The 16,939-nt window shown below is 45.3% G+C and overlaps 2 protein-coding genes across 2 annotated transcripts in view; both read left to right on the top strand.

The window, feature by feature from the left end:
- Positions 1-16,939, top strand: part of LOC115463276 (zinc finger protein 271-like) — a 972,359-nt gene that overhangs the window by 97,814 nt on the left and 857,606 nt on the right. The window lies entirely within an intron of this gene.
- LOC115463806 (gastrula zinc finger protein XlCGF71.1-like) lies at positions 12,943-14,240 on the top strand. Its single transcript, XM_030194569.1, has one exon. The coding sequence runs from the start codon at positions 13,057-13,059 to the stop codon at positions 13,561-13,563; it is 507 nt and encodes a 168-aa protein (XP_030050429.1). The 5' UTR covers positions 12,943-13,056; the 3' UTR covers positions 13,564-14,240.

Here is a 16,939-nt window from a genome sequence, read left to right as displayed (position 1 = left end):
TGCATACTTCCTACCCACCCCCTCCCCCCACCCTGTCAGACTGTCACAGTAATGCTTGAATGTTTTCACTTATAAACACTGTCAGCTAGCACATTTGCTTATTTCCGATCTGAGGAAGAAGGGCAACCTTCGAAAGCTAATCAAGAAATGTATTAAGTTATGTCCAATAAAAAGGTATCATCTTATTTTCTTTTCCATGTTTTATTTTGTTTGATTTCTATTGATAACCTTAAGAGTGGACTAACACGGCTACCACACTCCTCTATTTATTGTAACAAACCATAGCCCAACTTACACACATTCCCTTTTGTCTGGGCAAGGCTCAATCCTGCTTACACACCTTATATGCCAACTTATTCACACGCATTATAGTTCTTCATCTAGTAATGTTTTAAGACGTATTATCCACATGTCATACAGATCTTCCAAAGTTCTTCCAAATATCAGGTCCTCCTAACATTAAAGAACCACTATCCAAAAGTGAAAGAAAAAATTATTTGTCTGGAGTACATTGTAGAAAAGTGATTTATTACATTTTAACTGCCAGACCCTCGACCATTCTTCTAACTTTTGGAGATCCCTTCTCATTGTTTCTACTCCCTCCAGGGTATCCACTCTATTGGCTATCTTTGTGTCATCCGCAAAAGGCAAACCTTTCCTTCCAACCCTTCAGCAATATCTCTCACAAATATATTAAACAAAATGGGCCCCAGCACCGACCCCTGAGGAACCCCACTGCTCACCATCCTTTCCTCCGAGTGGATTCCATTTACCACCACCCTCTGCCACCTGTCAGTCAACCAATTTTCTATCCAGTTCACCACTTTCGGCCCTAAGTTCAGCCCTTTCAACTTATCCACAAGTCTTCTGTGGGGGACCGTATCAAAGGCTTTGCTGAAATCCAAATAGATTACATCTAGTGCACGACCTTCATCCATTTCTTTGTTACCCATTCAAAGAAGTCAATGAGATTCGTTTGGCAGGATTTTCCTTTGGTAAAGCCATATTGCCTCGGGTCCTGAAACCTGTTGGCTTCTAGAAAGATAGCTATCCTTTTTTTCAGCAGGTACTCCATTATTTTTCCTACCACCGAGGTGAGACTTACCAGTCTGTAGTTTCCCACTTCTTGCCTGTCTCCGCTTTTTGTCGCCACACCTCCCGAAAAATAATACTTCTCTTTCCTGGATTATTTAGACTGTTTACATTCCAAGAACCCACCCGTATACCCATCCCAACTCCCCTTCCCCAACTTCCCATCCCAACTCCCCCTTCCCCAACTCCCCCATCAACCGACCATTGTCTCCTCCAGCCAGTTAGCTCCCGGAGGAAGTGCGCCTGCGCTGGAGGCCAACATACAAACTCCATGCCCCGATTCACCCCACTTTTCCTTTAATCCCTCACTCACTCCCCAAGCATATCACAAAACTTCTCGTTATAGTTAGAAATACCCCGCAAAACCACCCACAGCTCCTCTTTCCATACTTGTCTCTGAATAGATTAAGTTTTCTCTCCTTGCTCAGGTCTAGATTCAGTGAAGGGGGTGTTTCCTCCTCCCCGCACCCTCTGCCATCCATGTTGCAGGTTTTTAGGGGAGCCCAGGCTCCGACTCTGAGTTACTGTCTCCACTTCAGGTAGATCTGTACATTCCAATTCTGAAAGAGTTTTCCAGGCTACTGTCCGAGTCTGGGCACCAACATGCAGTTTAATCCTCATGGGAAAAGCCATCGATAACGCAAACCAGCCTTCTGCAAATAAGCTTTCACCTCCCTGAAATCCCTCCGCCTTTGGAGAGTCATCCGGACCAGGTCTTGGAAAACCTTGATTTTACAATTGTTCCAAGTAATGTCACCCATGGCCCAGGCCTTTTTCCAGACTGACTCTTTCACTGAAAAGTCATGAAAACATGCTATGATGTCCCTGGGCAATGCCCCCTTCTAAGGTCCCAAACTTCGGTGAGCCCTATCAAGCTCAATATGATCAGTTCTTGTTTCTTCAGATGTACATTCTCCTTGATTCAGGATTAATTCACAAAGTTCCTTAACCACTTTAAAACTATCATTAAACCGATCTTCCTCCATTATTCCCTTGAAACACAAATTACAACGCCTGGATCTATTCTCCAAGTCCTCAACCATCAACTCCCATATTGTCCCGCATCCGTCGCTCTCATTTAAGATCAGTTTGTAATCCACTGATATCTTTCACTAACGCATGAACTCGCTCTACGGTCTCAGCCAACCGTTTTCCAGTTTCTCTGACCTCGTCACGAAGTTCTGCCACCGCCGATTGGATATCCTTTCGAGTTGCCACCATTTCAGATTTCAGCTCTTTGAACCAGCGGGCGACATTGTTTTTGGTGAGCTTTGAGTCACTATTGAGCTACTCCTCGTGGTCAGGTTGATGCTGCCTAGTCGACCCGGAGCCTTGTCTCTGCCGAGTAGTGTACTTCCCCGCTGATGCAACTTCCTGTGGGTGGGATCTGGCAGAGAAAAGGCTCCGGGTTGGTCAGGCAGTGGTGAGGGGGATGATGAACCTAAGGGACGACATGATGAGGTATGCTGGGGGCTCATGGGCATTTGGGGGCTGGGGGAGGAGGGAGAGAGGAGGAGAAAAGAAAAACAAATGCTTGTGTGCTCGCTGCCTGACTCCATCAATAACCAGCTTGCAAAAATCAGTAAAATTTCACAACCGGCTCCAGCACACCACTGGATGCGATGCAGAAGATACTGAGTGTATTTCTGCTTTGTATTTCAGAAGCGGATCACATTTGAGGACATCACTGTCTCTTTCTCCCAGGAGGAGTGGAGTATTTAGACGAAGAGCAGAAGGAGCTTTACAGGGAGGTGATGAAGGAGATTATCAGACTCTGATCTCACTGGGTAAGGAATAACTTTACATTTCTATTATCAGTGTTTGGGCATCATTATAAAGCCAAAAGGTAAACGGAGAAGAGCAAAAAAATCACACATAAAAATAATAATACTCAAAAATAGAATTGTGTAGAAGCACTGTTGCACTGAAAATGATCACATCAGTGATCAAATAGCCAGCAATTGACAGTCTCCCATCACAAATTGGCACCTATTAATTATAGATTAAAAATAGAACCTCCAGTGTATATCTCCTGTTAAACCCATCAAGTATGTTAAAACTATGTAAACAGTGATAATGACTTTGAGCCATTACCCACCTGACTAGTCCATCAGGAGCAGCCATCTTTCCACCCTCTAGATGTTCCCTAGTTCTTTGTAAGAACAGGACCGGTGGGAGGAGCAGCCACTCGAACCTGTGTCGCCGCTTGATGACATCAATTTGACTGTCACAGTTAAGGGCGCCTGCTCCTGAGGCATCAAACCAAAGGGGCGTACAGGTCATGCCCCCTTGTGCACCCCTTCATGTGCAACTTTGCATAATTTTGTGTGTGACTTTTTGCTTTTTGAGAAGTTTTTATTGCAAGGTGAGGTAAGAGTTAAGCGATTATTTTTGTTGAGTTTTTAATTGTAGTGTGTTTAAGATGAATTGGATAATGTTATGTGTGTTGGGTTTTATTTTTGCCCATGGGTCATGGGTTTTCCCAATACTGGTATATTCCTGTTTATATCTTTGTTATTAGAGAGAACTGTGCTGATAAGGGATAATTTGATGAATAGAGAAATTCCTACAGGTATTTCAGAGAGAGGTTATAGGATTCAGAGAACCGGAACCCAATGTAGATGTAATTTGGTAAAACTTGCATGTACTAATCAGGAATCTGTTTCTTTATCTGATTTTTATATTCATTCACAGTCTGTTGTTAGTAAGACTAGTATTCTCAAGGTCTTATTGGTAGAGAGTTAGTCAGTCAGGCTTTGTGTTTACAGTTGAAACCTGAATAGAATCCATCGGTGAACCTAGATTGAAGGATATTTGTCCCTCAGGCTACAAAATTGCTCATCTCCCTGGATCTAATAAATGGTTGTTTTTACAATTAAAGTTTTAGATTCTTTAGGTTCTCCATCACCCACCCACCCTAAGGCAGCTCTTCATTTATAGTCAGTGTTCTAATTAAGGTAATAAGCAAGTGCTGCTCCCACTAAGTCTCAATACATTCATTATATCCAAACAGTAATCACAAAACAACAAAGTACATCTTATCAAAATCGTAAAGACACTTTCTCTATCCAACATCCTTAATTTTGTAGCTTGTTTTAATATATTGAAACTAGTAAAAAAGGCCCGTTTCTGTAAGAAATGAAATGGGCGCTAGCAAGGTTTACCTTTGAGTGTGTATGTTTGACAGTGACTGTGTGAGAGAGAGAGAGAGTGAATGTGTGAGTGTGTGACAGAGTGTATGTGTGTGTGTGTGTGTGTGAGTGTGTGTGAGACTGCGTGAGAGAGACGGGTGCTAGCAAGATTACCCCCCCCCCTCGCAGTCTTCCTCTGTCCCCTCCGAGTCCCATGCCATCCTCTCTCCTCTCCGAGTTCCACGGCCCCCTTTCCTCTCGTCCAATTTACAGGCCGTCCCCTCCCCTCTCCCACTCCCCTGCAACTCACCACTTTGTGCATGTTTCCAGGTGTTCTCCACGGCCCTGTGGTCGGCTGCCGCCTGCTTGTGGTGCCCCACCGCCTTCAGGTCGTGTTGTGGCTTGTTGTCATTAGTGAAGTGTTTTTGTGTGTGTGATAGATATTGTGTATTTGTTTTCAGAATGTTGTGGGAGGGGTGGGCGGGGTTGGCTAGTTGGGAGGGTGTGATGGTGTGTGTGAGTGAGAATGTTAGGGGGAGGGGGGTGGGGATGGTGAACTGTGAGGGAGTGGTGAGGGGGTTTTGAAGGGGGGGGTTCTGCGTTCTTGGGGTGATGGGTTGAAAGTGAGGGATCCTTCAGGTCGTGTTTTTGGTGGCTATCAGTTGTTTTTTGTGTGTGTGCGCTAGAGAGTGTGTGTGTGTGTGTGTGTGTGTGAATGTTTGGGGTGGGGAGCAGATGGCGAAGTGTGAGGGAGTGGCTATGGGCTTGGAGGGGGGTCCAAATGAAACAGCTTTAGAGTTGTTACAGATGGACCAATAATAAAGAACGACAACCTGGATGCAGCAGCTCATACGTTTGCTTGCTTTATTTGAGTGTATAGCAATGACGGCTGCGCGGGAGAGTGGAAACAGAGATCAACCAAATTGGCTTCCTTGCTTACAGGGAGCTAAATAGGCTCACCTCTTCTTTCTGGTGGGAGGAGCTCTAAACATGCTCTGTTGCTTTTGCTTTCTTTGTCTAGTACTGGGAGGACTCGGAGGGGGCGGGGTGGGAGGTGCAGCGAGGGTGGGGGCTTGGAGGGGGTTCAGGGGCCTTAAGGGGGGTCAGTGTTGCTTGGGGGGTGGGGTCGGCCCCTCACAGCGCCTCTCACCTCCGTGTGAAGGCGCTGCAGCAGAGGCAACAGCTGATCATTTCTCTTCGGGCCTCCCTCCTTCCCTCCTTGTCCCACCCTCGTCTGAGTAAATTCTGCGAGGGCAGGACACAGGGAGGGGGAGGGAGGGCCGAAGGGAAACGATCAGCTGTTGCCTGCTGCAGCGCCTTCACTCGGAGGTGAGAGGTGCTGTGAGGGGCCGGGTGGCGGGCCGGTGGCAGACGGAGGGGGGCGAGTAAAGGGGGAGCGATGGCGACCGTGAGGGGGACGACTCCCCTCGTCCTGACGTCACTATTATCCACCTCCGGCATCTCGAGGGAGTAGCGATTCACTCCACCTTGATCTTTTGTTTTTGTGAGGGCGGTTAGTCTGCACAGGAGGGTCGATGCTGATCGCCGTCTCGGATTCCTGGGCAGGGGTAGGGGGAGGAGTAGGGAAACAGGCTCCGTGTGTTTCCCTACTCCTCCCCCTCCACATTGGACACTCGTGGCTCCTCCCCTCTCCCGGACGTCAGTATTATCTACTCCATGAAGCCTACTCCTCCCCCTCCACATTGGACACTCGCGGCTCCTCCCCTCTCCCTGACGTCACTATTATCTACTCCATTAAGGACACCACCACCGGAAGCCACGGTCACAGGCAGCCTCAGAACTTTGGAGGTGAGCTTTATTATATAGGATACTCATATATTAATGAGATGGTGTCAGTAGTCCAGCAGCGAGAGGGGTGCTACCCAGTCTTTTGCACTGAGTGTCACATGTATGAATATCTCCCAGTTGGTATGAAGTCATATGTGTGTGCCCGGTGCAAAGAACTCCTAGCTCTGAGAGAGCAGTTCTGTTCTCTCGAGGCTAGAGTACAAAACTTGGTAGAGATGAGGGAGATAGAACAGTACATAGATGAGACCTACAGGGATGTTGTAGAGAGGTCCCACCTCCAGCCGGGTAGCCCCTGTGCTACTTTGGAAGAGAGAAGTCTCCTAGAAGGAGAGCATTGCCCTGGTGAAGTTGGAAGTACTTCAGCAGACAAATGTTTCCTTGCACAAATCACAATTAGCAAGACCAAAAAGTTAAGCAGGACTGTGTTTAATCCTGTGTTGATAAATCTAATACAGGCAGGAACCTTCACAGGTAGACAAAGGTGCATCCTTGGCTGACCTTTACAAGATTCATAGATCAGGCAAGAAATAGCACATAACCGTTTGCAAGTCTTATGAATAAATGTGGAAATTAAAAATTGTATTGTATTGTAAATATAAATCACATTCCTCCTCTGCAGTGTGAATTGGGCCCTGAAACACAAAGCAGTGGGAAAGAATGTTATTCCAGATACTGTAAAAGAAAAAAATTTAGTGTAATTTAAATATAAAATGCAATTAGATAATAGGGACAGCCGAATAATCCCATAAGACTTGAGTGAGAAAAAAATCATAACGGAAACAAGGGCGCACTGTCCCAGAGGAAGTTCCAGGACATAACTGATGGGCAAAATGAATGTGCCAGCTCAAAGAAGATAGAAAAAATCTCTGTACAACAAAGTTCAGGAATCTCTTATAATGCTAAAAATTAATGCTCTCAAACAAAGTAAAGTTTCTGTCACGTAACTGAAAACAAGGCAATTAACAAAAGAACATAGCTAAATATACAGGCAGCTGATATGTCCCTGAAAGAAAGCACAAACTGGACCTCACTCATGCCCCTGTAACAAGCTGTTAGCCCTCTCACAAATATCCAAGGCTCGCAACAAGAATACAAGATAACGGGGCAGAAAAGATCCCTCCTTAAACCAAGACAAAAAAAAGAGGTAGACTGTAGCAATTTATGGCATTTTACTTTGTACAATTTAATACCCTGAACATTAAGGGAAGAACAATACATAGGCAAACTACGGATACTGACTTTTTATCATGCTCCCTCTTCCATAAATCATTTACAAGTTCTTTCTGTAATAAAGAATTACTCAAAATCTAAATAAAAAAACAGCAATACTTACAGCAGCCAGCTTCAAACTTATTTACACGCACACTTTCAAGTATACCTGCAACGTCTGTACCTCTCACCGCTTTATGCCAGTGAACTTTATTAGGATCCCTTCTCTGAGCTATCGATAAGTCTCCACAGACCAGCTGCAGGGATAGCCCAGGCTTCTTTTATTGGGGCAATAATGTGTAAGCAATTAATTGTTTCAATAGGGAACCCTCAAATGAGCCATTTGGTGTCTAGCAAAAATTAGTTTGCTGATGGTTCCACTTAAACCATTTGTGATTTAATTTAGTAAGTTCTTTTTTCTCTAAAGGAAAGTATTTAATTAGCGTAGCCATTATATTAAAAACCTAGTATTTTAAAACACCTATTCTGACAAACGAGACTTTGGACCTACTAGGACTTGTTTTCTAAACCCGGTATTTTACTCACACCTAAGGCTGATCAGACCCTAGGACCTACCAGAGGTTTTTGCTTTTTTAAAATACCTAGTCAGACAATAGTGAAGTAGGACCTAGCAATGCTATTTTAAATACACCTGGCCTGCGTGCAAAGTTCAGACCTAGGACCTAGCAGTAATAACAGGAAAGAATTTAAAGATGTCACTTACCAATTTTCGTCTTAAACAACATAGTCGGCATGTCAGGATTCATGCAGCTTGAATCTGAGCACCATAAAACTCCCTTCTAATCAACATCGGGAAGTCACCAATGAATTAAACCTCCCTAAATGTTTAGGTCTTTTTACCACCTCTACAAATCTTCATATATCAATTACCCATGATTTGCAGAGATAAAAGATCAAGGCCACGTGCATATGAGAAAGTATATTTTATTCACTTACCAAGTATTGATACAATTAATTTTCTCATGGGAGGATAGAACTACTGCATAAATATGCTGGCTGTATCTATCGTTCCAACATACAGAACTGAAACAGCTATTTTATACACTTGTGTTTAACAATAATTTACAAGCCTTCAGCCAGTTATGTTACTCGGGATCATCTGGTCTTCTTTCAAACCTATCTGGTTTCTCACCTGCTAAACCACATTCCCATGTTTGTTTATGCTTCCTCCTTTCCCAGGCCTGTTTGCCCATAAGGATATCATATCAGATCCTAAGTTCCTGGGCCTCACGATTTATGGCCTTTACCCTTTGACTATACTCCAGGGTGCATAACTGTGTTATTATCTACATCTGCCATGTGGGGTGTGTGCGCGGGGTGGGGGGAGGGGAGAATTTGATGTTGCTCAGAGGGTGTGCATGAGCTGCATTGATGCTGGTTAGGAGGTGTGCATGGGGGAGGGAGATGCGTGTCTGGGGCCCTTTCCAGAGGGAACATCAATTTTAGAAAGGGGGGATGTATGTTTGTTTCCCCACATTCTGCTTTATAAAGTCACTGCTCACTCTGTACGTGGAGAGACTTTGGTCCAGCACCTTCTTATCAGCACGCCAAAGAAAGCCTAGTCATTCACAAGGGGGTAGAGGAAGCAAAATTTATTGAAAACCTGGCACAGCCCATGTTTGGCAAAATGCTTTTGTCATGGGAAGCAGTGAAATTCAATTCTTTATCACTGAATATCTTTTGTGCAGATCTCCAATGCAGGTATTTCACTGACCTTCAAGCCACATTGTGTCTTCAGTAAATTTTGCTTCCTCTACCTCTTCTTGTGGTCGAGTATGCTTTCTTTGGTGTGCTACAACGAAATCTACCAGAACCTCTTCCTCCAAGGGACACCTCACTTCATTCACCCCTTCCCCTCCTCAACAACTACCCCAAATAACTTCTTAGTCTCATTTGCAAGGTCTTAAGTCAGAACATAAGACTAGCCATACTGGGTCAGACCAATGGTCCATCTAGCCCAGTATCCTGCTTCCAGCATTAACCAATCCAGGTCACAAGTACCTGGCAGAAACCCAATTAGTAGCGCCATCCCATGCTACTAATTCTGGGCAAGCAGTGGCTTCCCCCATGTCTATCTGGATAACAGACTATGGACTTTTCCTCCAGGAACTTTTCCAAACCTTTTTTTTAAACCCAGATACATTAACCGCAGTTACCACATCCTCTGGCAGTGAGTTCCAGAGCTTAACTATTCTTTGAGTGAAAAAATATTTCTGTTTGTTTTAAAAGTATTTACATACATGTAACTTCATTGGGTGTCTCCTGGTTTTGTACTATTTGAAAGATTGAAAATCGATTCACTTCTACCCGTTTCTGTTTTAGAGGTTGCTGGCAGCAAGCAATGATTCACAACACGCATCAGAGCCTTCTGTTTGACACTTCGCTTCTGCAGAAACAGGAAGTTGCATCATAGAAAAGGCTCTGATGTCAGCACGAACAGCTCATTGTGAATTGTTGCTGGCAACCTCTAAAACAGAAGACTGCTTTGAAAAGGTATACAGGTGGCTGGGGGGAGGGTAAGAGGGATAGAGGGATGCCATCACAAATTTGAGAAGCTGGACGGGGGGGGGGGGGGGGGGGGGGTCAGAGATTGTGACATCCCTTCCTGAGGCCAAAGAAGTACTAGAACACGTTCTTCTCATTCTGGCACAAATTAAGCCCTGGTTATTTCTTGCTCTGCCTCAGGGTTGCCAGGTGGAAAATTTTTTTCCCCCCAATCCCGCACAAGAAACAGCCCAAAACCCGCCCAAACACAAACCCGCCCCTGACCCCCACCCCCGCGTCATCCCCCCGCCCCCGCCGTCATCGCCCCCGCCGTCACCGGCCCCGCCTCCCCCGTCACCGGCCCCGCCTCCTCCGTCACCGGCCCCGCCTCCCACGTCATCGGCCCCGCCTCCCACGTCATCGGCCCCGCCCAAAACGTCACTAACCCCGCCCCCCGCGGCCGAAAAAAACCCCGCCCTGAAGCCCAAAAACCAGCCCAAAAAACCGCAACCCGCCGCGGGCAAAAATTTCCCGCGGCGGGTCGTGGAAAACCGCCCAATTGGACGGTAAAACCGCCCACCTGGCAACACTGCTCTGCCTGCCCCAAAAGGGGGCAGAACCTGAACGGTGTGACCAATCAGCTTATGTAAACGTACAAGGAAAGCAATGCTTCTCACTCCCAGTTCCTAACTGAAAAGGAAGGTGAAGGCCCCTTAGTAAAACTGTTTTAGAAATCTGTGCTAGAGGGATTGAATTCTACAACTGTGTAAATAAGGGCATGTCAGATAAGAAAAAAGACAAAATATGTGAGACCAAAGGTAAAAGGATTAAATGAAGACTTGGATACCTAGGTTTTCCAGAGGTCTTGAAGGATCCTAATTTCCAGTAAAGAAGCAGGTTAGTTTCATTCTGCATCACTCCACCTCTTGGAAATTGGGGTGACAGCTGTGTCCATATTGTGCACTAATAAGCAGACATTTCACAAGTAGAATAATAAGGCCTAGGACAATATTCCTGTCAGGATGTCGATAGGCCGTTGCCTAGAAGCCCAGAAAAAGATCACCTAAAGTGGGTCTAGCTTCATTGATTATCATATTATCTTAACACGAACCGGTCGCACTAGTTAAGACAAAAATTTTAATTAATAATAATTATTTTTGTCTTTTACTCCCCTTTATCTAGATCATGCTAAGATGCTGTATCCAGATTTTCAGTGGCATTATCTGGGTGAATATTGCTGAAAATCTGGGTATAACTCCTGCTCACTGAGTCATGTGCCTGGATAAGTGCCGCTGAATCTCAGGCCCTTTATCTTCTATCTCGTTTTTTTAGAAACTGCTCTTCTTTAATAATTTTCAGACACATTTAACAGGTTGACTATAAACATTGACATCATATCTCAATATATTCCATTCATAAGCTGTTCTTTCTGTAGGATAGGGTGACGTCAGAATTGCCCTGACAAAGGCTCTGTTGCCGAAGGAGTCTGGAGCTGGGGTTGTTACTTCATCACTGTTGAAGAAACTCCCTGAGAACATAGATTATCCCCTTCTCATTCAGACCATTCCTCATGGCTCTTATATCTCATCCTCCTATAAACGTGCGCTGGGTGAACACAATCCAACCATCCTATATAATAAAACGCACCTCCAACGTTCTGAAGCTGAGAAAGTGAAGCCTTGAACATTCATGCTCTCTCTAAAGCTGTATCTATCTCCTGAAGTGACTTCAGCGTACTTCCGGGTACGTCACACGCAGCACTGACCAACCACAGGTGGGAGGGCGGGCGCACGGCGGCGATTGGCTCTACCGTTCAGTGGGCGTGCACGCTGAGCTGTGCACGGCAGCGGAGGTTGGCGGAGGGGCAGAGATTTGGGCAGTGTGGTGCTGTAAGGGAAAGGAAAATTGCTGGGTGGCTGGAGGGGGAGCAGGGAAGAGTGGCCTAGTGGTTTGGGTGGTGGACTTTGGTCCTGAGGAACTGAGTTCGATTCCCACTTCAGGCACAGGCAGTTCCTTGTGACTGTGGGCAAGTCACTTAACCCTCCATTGCCCCCTGTAAACCGTATTGAGCCTGCCATGAGTGGGAAAAACGTGGGGTACAAATGTAACAAAAAAAAAAAAGGACAATCGCTGGGTGGCTGGAGGGGGGGGCAGGGGAGAGAGGAAAATCGCTGGGTGGCTGGAGGGGGAGCAGGGGAGAGAACAGCATCGGTGGGTGACTGGAGGGGGGCAAGGGAAAAAGTAGAATTGCTGGGTGGCTGGAGGGGGAGCAGGGGAGAGAGGAGAATCACTGCGTGCCTGGAGTGGGGACAGAGGAGACACACTCGCACCCAGCAGTCTCACTCTCTCTCTCTGTCACACACACACACTCGCACATTCACTCTCTCTCTCTCACACACAGTCAGTCTCACAATACTCTCTCAAACATACACACTCCGAGGAAAACCTTGCTATGCGCCCGTTTCATTTGTGTCAGAAACGGGCCTGTTTTACTAGTTTGCAAATAAAAACATATCACTTCTAAAGCCACACCTAGAACCTATCCTTTCTCTTATTCTACACCGGTAACATTTTAGAAACTGCTCCTATCTTCTACCACATCAGTAATGTCTTTTGTTTATATCCTCTAGATCAGCTACTCTCACAAGAAAGAAAGAGAGAAAAGAATCAACATAAAGATTCTGTAAAAATAGAACAAATCCAAAGACAATCAGAAAATGTCTATGAGAATATTTTCCAGGATCCTAAGAGGAAAAATGCCAAGAAGGATCACAGGAATCAGAAGAGAAAAGAGACACTGCAGGGTGCTCGCTGGATGGAGTCACGAAGTGTGAGAGAAGTTACAGGGAGGTCTCTAACATCAATGGGTACCAGACAGAGAGACCCTTCCAAAGTATTAATAGTGATCACAGGGCTTCTTACCTTGAGAAGGGAGAAGAGAGAAAAAAAGGCCAGCAAGAATTTACATGTACTTCATCTAACAGGTCTATTGATTTCATATCTCCTCATGGTCCAAAGAACTACCCCTGGTTTTCAAAGCTCCAATTACAGAAAACACTCGGAAGACCCAAACTGAAGAGAAACAGTTTATATGTACTGAGTGTAAGAAAAACTTCACTGAGCTTTCAGCACTAAACGACACCGAATGAGCCATGGTGGAGAGAAACCATTTACATGTACAGAGTGTAATAAAGCTTCACTTGGCTTTCATGGCTAAAAGTCACCAAATGATCCATAGAAGAGAGAAACCATTTGCGTGCGCTGAGTGTAAGAAAGCTACTTTCAGTTTTCTTCACTAAAAAGCCACCAAATGATGCATGTGGTGGAGAAACCATTTACATGTACTGAGTGTAATAAAAGCGTCAAACAGCGCTCAGGGCTGAAAACTCACCAAATGATCCATACTGGAGAGAAACCATTTACATGTCCTGACTGTAATAAATGCTTCATAGAGCTCCCAAGGCTAAAAAGGCACCAAATGATACATATGGGAGAGAAACCATTCACATGTAGTGAGTGTAAGAAAAGCTTCAGAGATCTCTCGGGGCTGAAAAGGCACCAAATGATCCATACTGGGGAGAAACCATTTACATGTGCTCAGTGTAATAAAAGCTTCTCTCATCTTTCAACCCTAAAGAGCCACCAAATGATCCATACTGGAGAGAAACCATTTATATGTGTTGAGTGTAATAAAAGCTTCTCTCATCTTTCAACCCTAAAGAGTCACGAAATGATCCATACGGGAGAGAAACCATTTACATGTGCTGAGTGTAATAAAAGCTTCAGACAGCTTGCAAACCTAAAAAGGCACCACTGATGCATACAGGAGAGAAACCAATCCAAAGAAACTTCTACAGATTGCAAAGACACAAAGAAATTATACAAACTAATAAACAACTTACTTAACACCAAAACGGTATCTACACCGAATGCAAACCTCCATATGCAGACAAACTTGCCAAATACTTTGAGGAAAAAATTACCAATCTACGCAAGAATCTGCATCAGGAAAATATTAATCCAGAAACCTTCATCCAAACCCAAGGGAATATCCTGCAGACCGTATTTGCAATAACTTCACTCAACTAAGCACCGAAATAATAGCTCACGCACTCAGAAAATTCTCCTCCGCCCACTGCCAACTAGACACCTGCCCCAACTATATAGTGAAAAAAACACTAATCAGTACGTCACAGAACTCACAGACCACCTTAATTATCTGTTCAAAAAAGGCCCATTACTACAGGACAGAGGAAATATCCTACTGAACAGGGCCGTGCCAACACAGGAAGCGGGGTAAGCACCGCAGGGGGGCACCGACCTCTGGAGGGCGCCGCCGCAGTGCTTACCTATGCCGCTTACCTCAGCTCCGCCCTGCTACATTCCACAAGCAGTGCTCACTTTTCCTCCAGGCCTGCCCAGCGCGCCTGCCCCCCACTGCCGGCCACTTCTGCTTTTCCTGTTGAGCAGCAGGGCCGGCGCTACAAAAAGAAGAAGCGCTCAGCTGACTGAGCTGAGCGATAACGACAAAAAATGTTTTAAAAAGAAAGCGCGGCATCGCAGGCAGCCTTGAGGCATTGGCTGCTGGCTCTGCAGGCTCCTCCCGTCTCTTACGTCACTGCCCCTGCTTCGCTCCAGGGTAGGGTAGGGAGAAAGAAAGAGGTGACACTGGATGGAAGGACGCAGAAAGAAAGAGGGGAGACTACTGGAAGGATGGGGAGAGAGATGGGAGACACTGGAAGGATGGGGAGAGAAAGAGGAGAGCTGCTGGATGGAAAAGGGGAGTAGTGAAAGACTGGAGAATAAGAGGAAGGGGTATGGGGAGAACAAGGGTGAGAAAAAGATGAAAAGCCATAAGTAGATGAAGGAAATTAAAGAATGGATAGTAAGAATGAATTAAATCTGGACACAGAGAGAGAGAGAGAGAGAGGCATAAAAATATTGAAGAAAGCAAAGAAAAAAGAAGAGAAAAATGACAAATGGTCAGGAAACCCTGGCAGAAGAGTTAAGCGAAAACAAAGGAAAGCAGAATCTAGAGACTGGGAGCACACAATGAGAAAAAGTAAATGGCCATACAACAAAGGTAAAGAAAATAATTTTATTTTTAATTTAGGATAAAGTAATATGGTGTTAATAAAGTTTCAGAGACCAATACTTCCTTCCTTAGGTCAGGAGAGGATACCGTAACAGCATTATACTGACCTGAGGCAGGAGGTTTTGGCCTCTGAAAGCTCACTGAAAAGGGTGTTAGGCTATTAAATAAATTTTCTAAAAACTGATGCACTGAAAAGCAGCACTTTACCCTGTGTGACAAATGCATCTGATTAGTGTGACTAAATTTTGCTGGGGGAGGGGGGGTAGAGAGAAATTTTGGGCCCACCCACTTTGGGTTCAGGCCCATCCAAAATTGGTAGTCTGGCTACGCCACTGGCATGGCTATGACAAAAGCAATATAATGTACACCACACTCTTCTATGTGCCTTGGAGCCAGGCAGGTCTGGGGGGGGGGGGGGGGCGAAGGCCAACTGATAGTCTGCAGGGGGGCGGCAGAGACCCTTGGCACGGCCCTGCTACTAAATCCCATTCCAAAAGACACCAACAAAAAAGCAGAAGACACCTCGAATTACAGACCAATATCATCCATATCCCTAACAACAAAATTGACAGACGGCATAGTGCCTAAACAACTAACAGAATGCCTCACTGATTTCAACATACTGCACGAATCTCAATCTGGCTTCAGACCTCACCACAGTACAGAAACAATACTAACCACACTCTGACCAGATTCAAGCAGGAAATAGCAAGGGGGTAAAAACATCCTCCTACTCCAATTTGACCTATCAAGCGCTATTTCGATGTGGTCGACCACCACATACTACTGAGAATCCTTGACAAGATAGGAATCACAGCAAAAGTACTCTCCTGGAATCAAGGGATTTCTGACATCCAGAATATGCCAAGTCAAATCAAACTCAGATATATCTCCACCTTGGAAAGCGGAATGTGGAGTACCACAAGGATCACCGCTCTCACACCTATATTATTCAATCTAATGATGACCACCACTGGCTAAATCGCTATCCAATAAGGCCCTCAATCCAGTTCTCTATGCAGATGACATCACCGTCGTCGGGGTGCAAGGACGCAGAATGCCACTCAGTTCACCATTCTGGTAAGGCCTCGCAGCGCCATGTGTCACCTGCCCCCCCCTCCCCATTGGACCTCTGGTTCGGCAGTCTCTGTAGCGGTTCCTGTTTTTCTTGTTCTGTATGAAGCTTAATCAACCAACATGTTGTGCTTTGAATAAATTATTAAAACATAAAAATAGTTTTGGATTTTACTGAATTCTATTATTCTGTCTCAGTGTATTTCCAGTTTTGACACAGTATAAGTCATCACAAGTACACAATGTAAGAAAATCAATGGGCTTATAGCCCATGTTAATTATGTTAACACATGAGAGATCTGCATGAAAGAAAATATTTATTTTATTATTTTGACTTATGAAAACCTGAATAATCCATTGTACAAAAGAAATGAGGTGAAGATGTGATTCCATGAGGGGCATAATTGAAAGGGGGAGCCCAAGTTTTCCTGAGGACGTCCTCAACAGGACGTCCTGGCGAAGGGGTGGGGAAACCCATATTATAGAAACAAGATGGGCGTCTATCTTTTGTTTCGATAATATGGTCGGGACGCCCAAATCTTGACATTTAGGTCGTCCCTAGAGATGGTTGTCCTTAGGACTTGGTCGTTTCTGATTTTTGGCGATAATGGAAACTAAGGATGCCCATCTCAGAAACAACCAATGCAAGCCATTTGGTCATGGGAGGAGCCAGCATTCGTAGTGTAACTGGTGCCCCTGACATGCCAGGACACCAACCGGGCACCCTAGGGGCACTGCAGTGGACTTCAGAAAAAGCTCCCAGGTACATAGCTCCCTTACCTTGTGTGCTGAGCCCCCCCAAAACCCACTCCCCACAACTGTACACCACTACCATAGCCCTTACGGGTGAAGGGGGGCACCCAGATGTGGGTACAGTGGGTTTTGGAGGGCTCACATTTACCACCACAAGTGTAACGGGGGGGGGGGGATGGGCATGGGTCTGCCTGCCTGAAGTGCACTGCACCCACTAAAATTGATCTAGGGACCAGCATACTGCTGCGATGGACCTGAGTATGACATTTGA

The sequence above is a fragment of the Microcaecilia unicolor genome, chromosome 1 (genome assembly GCF_901765095.1).
Source record: "Microcaecilia unicolor chromosome 1, aMicUni1.1, whole genome shotgun sequence".
NCBI lineage: Eukaryota > Metazoa > Chordata > Amphibia > Gymnophiona > Siphonopidae > Microcaecilia > Microcaecilia unicolor.
Note: the sequence above shows the minus strand (reverse complement) of the source record. Positions and strands in the feature narration are given on the sequence as shown.

Coding starts and splice junctions, on each gene's coding strand:
- LOC115463806 (XM_030194569.1), top strand. CDS start 13,057: ATGATGCATGTGGTGGAGAAACCATTTACATGTACTGAGTGTAATAAA.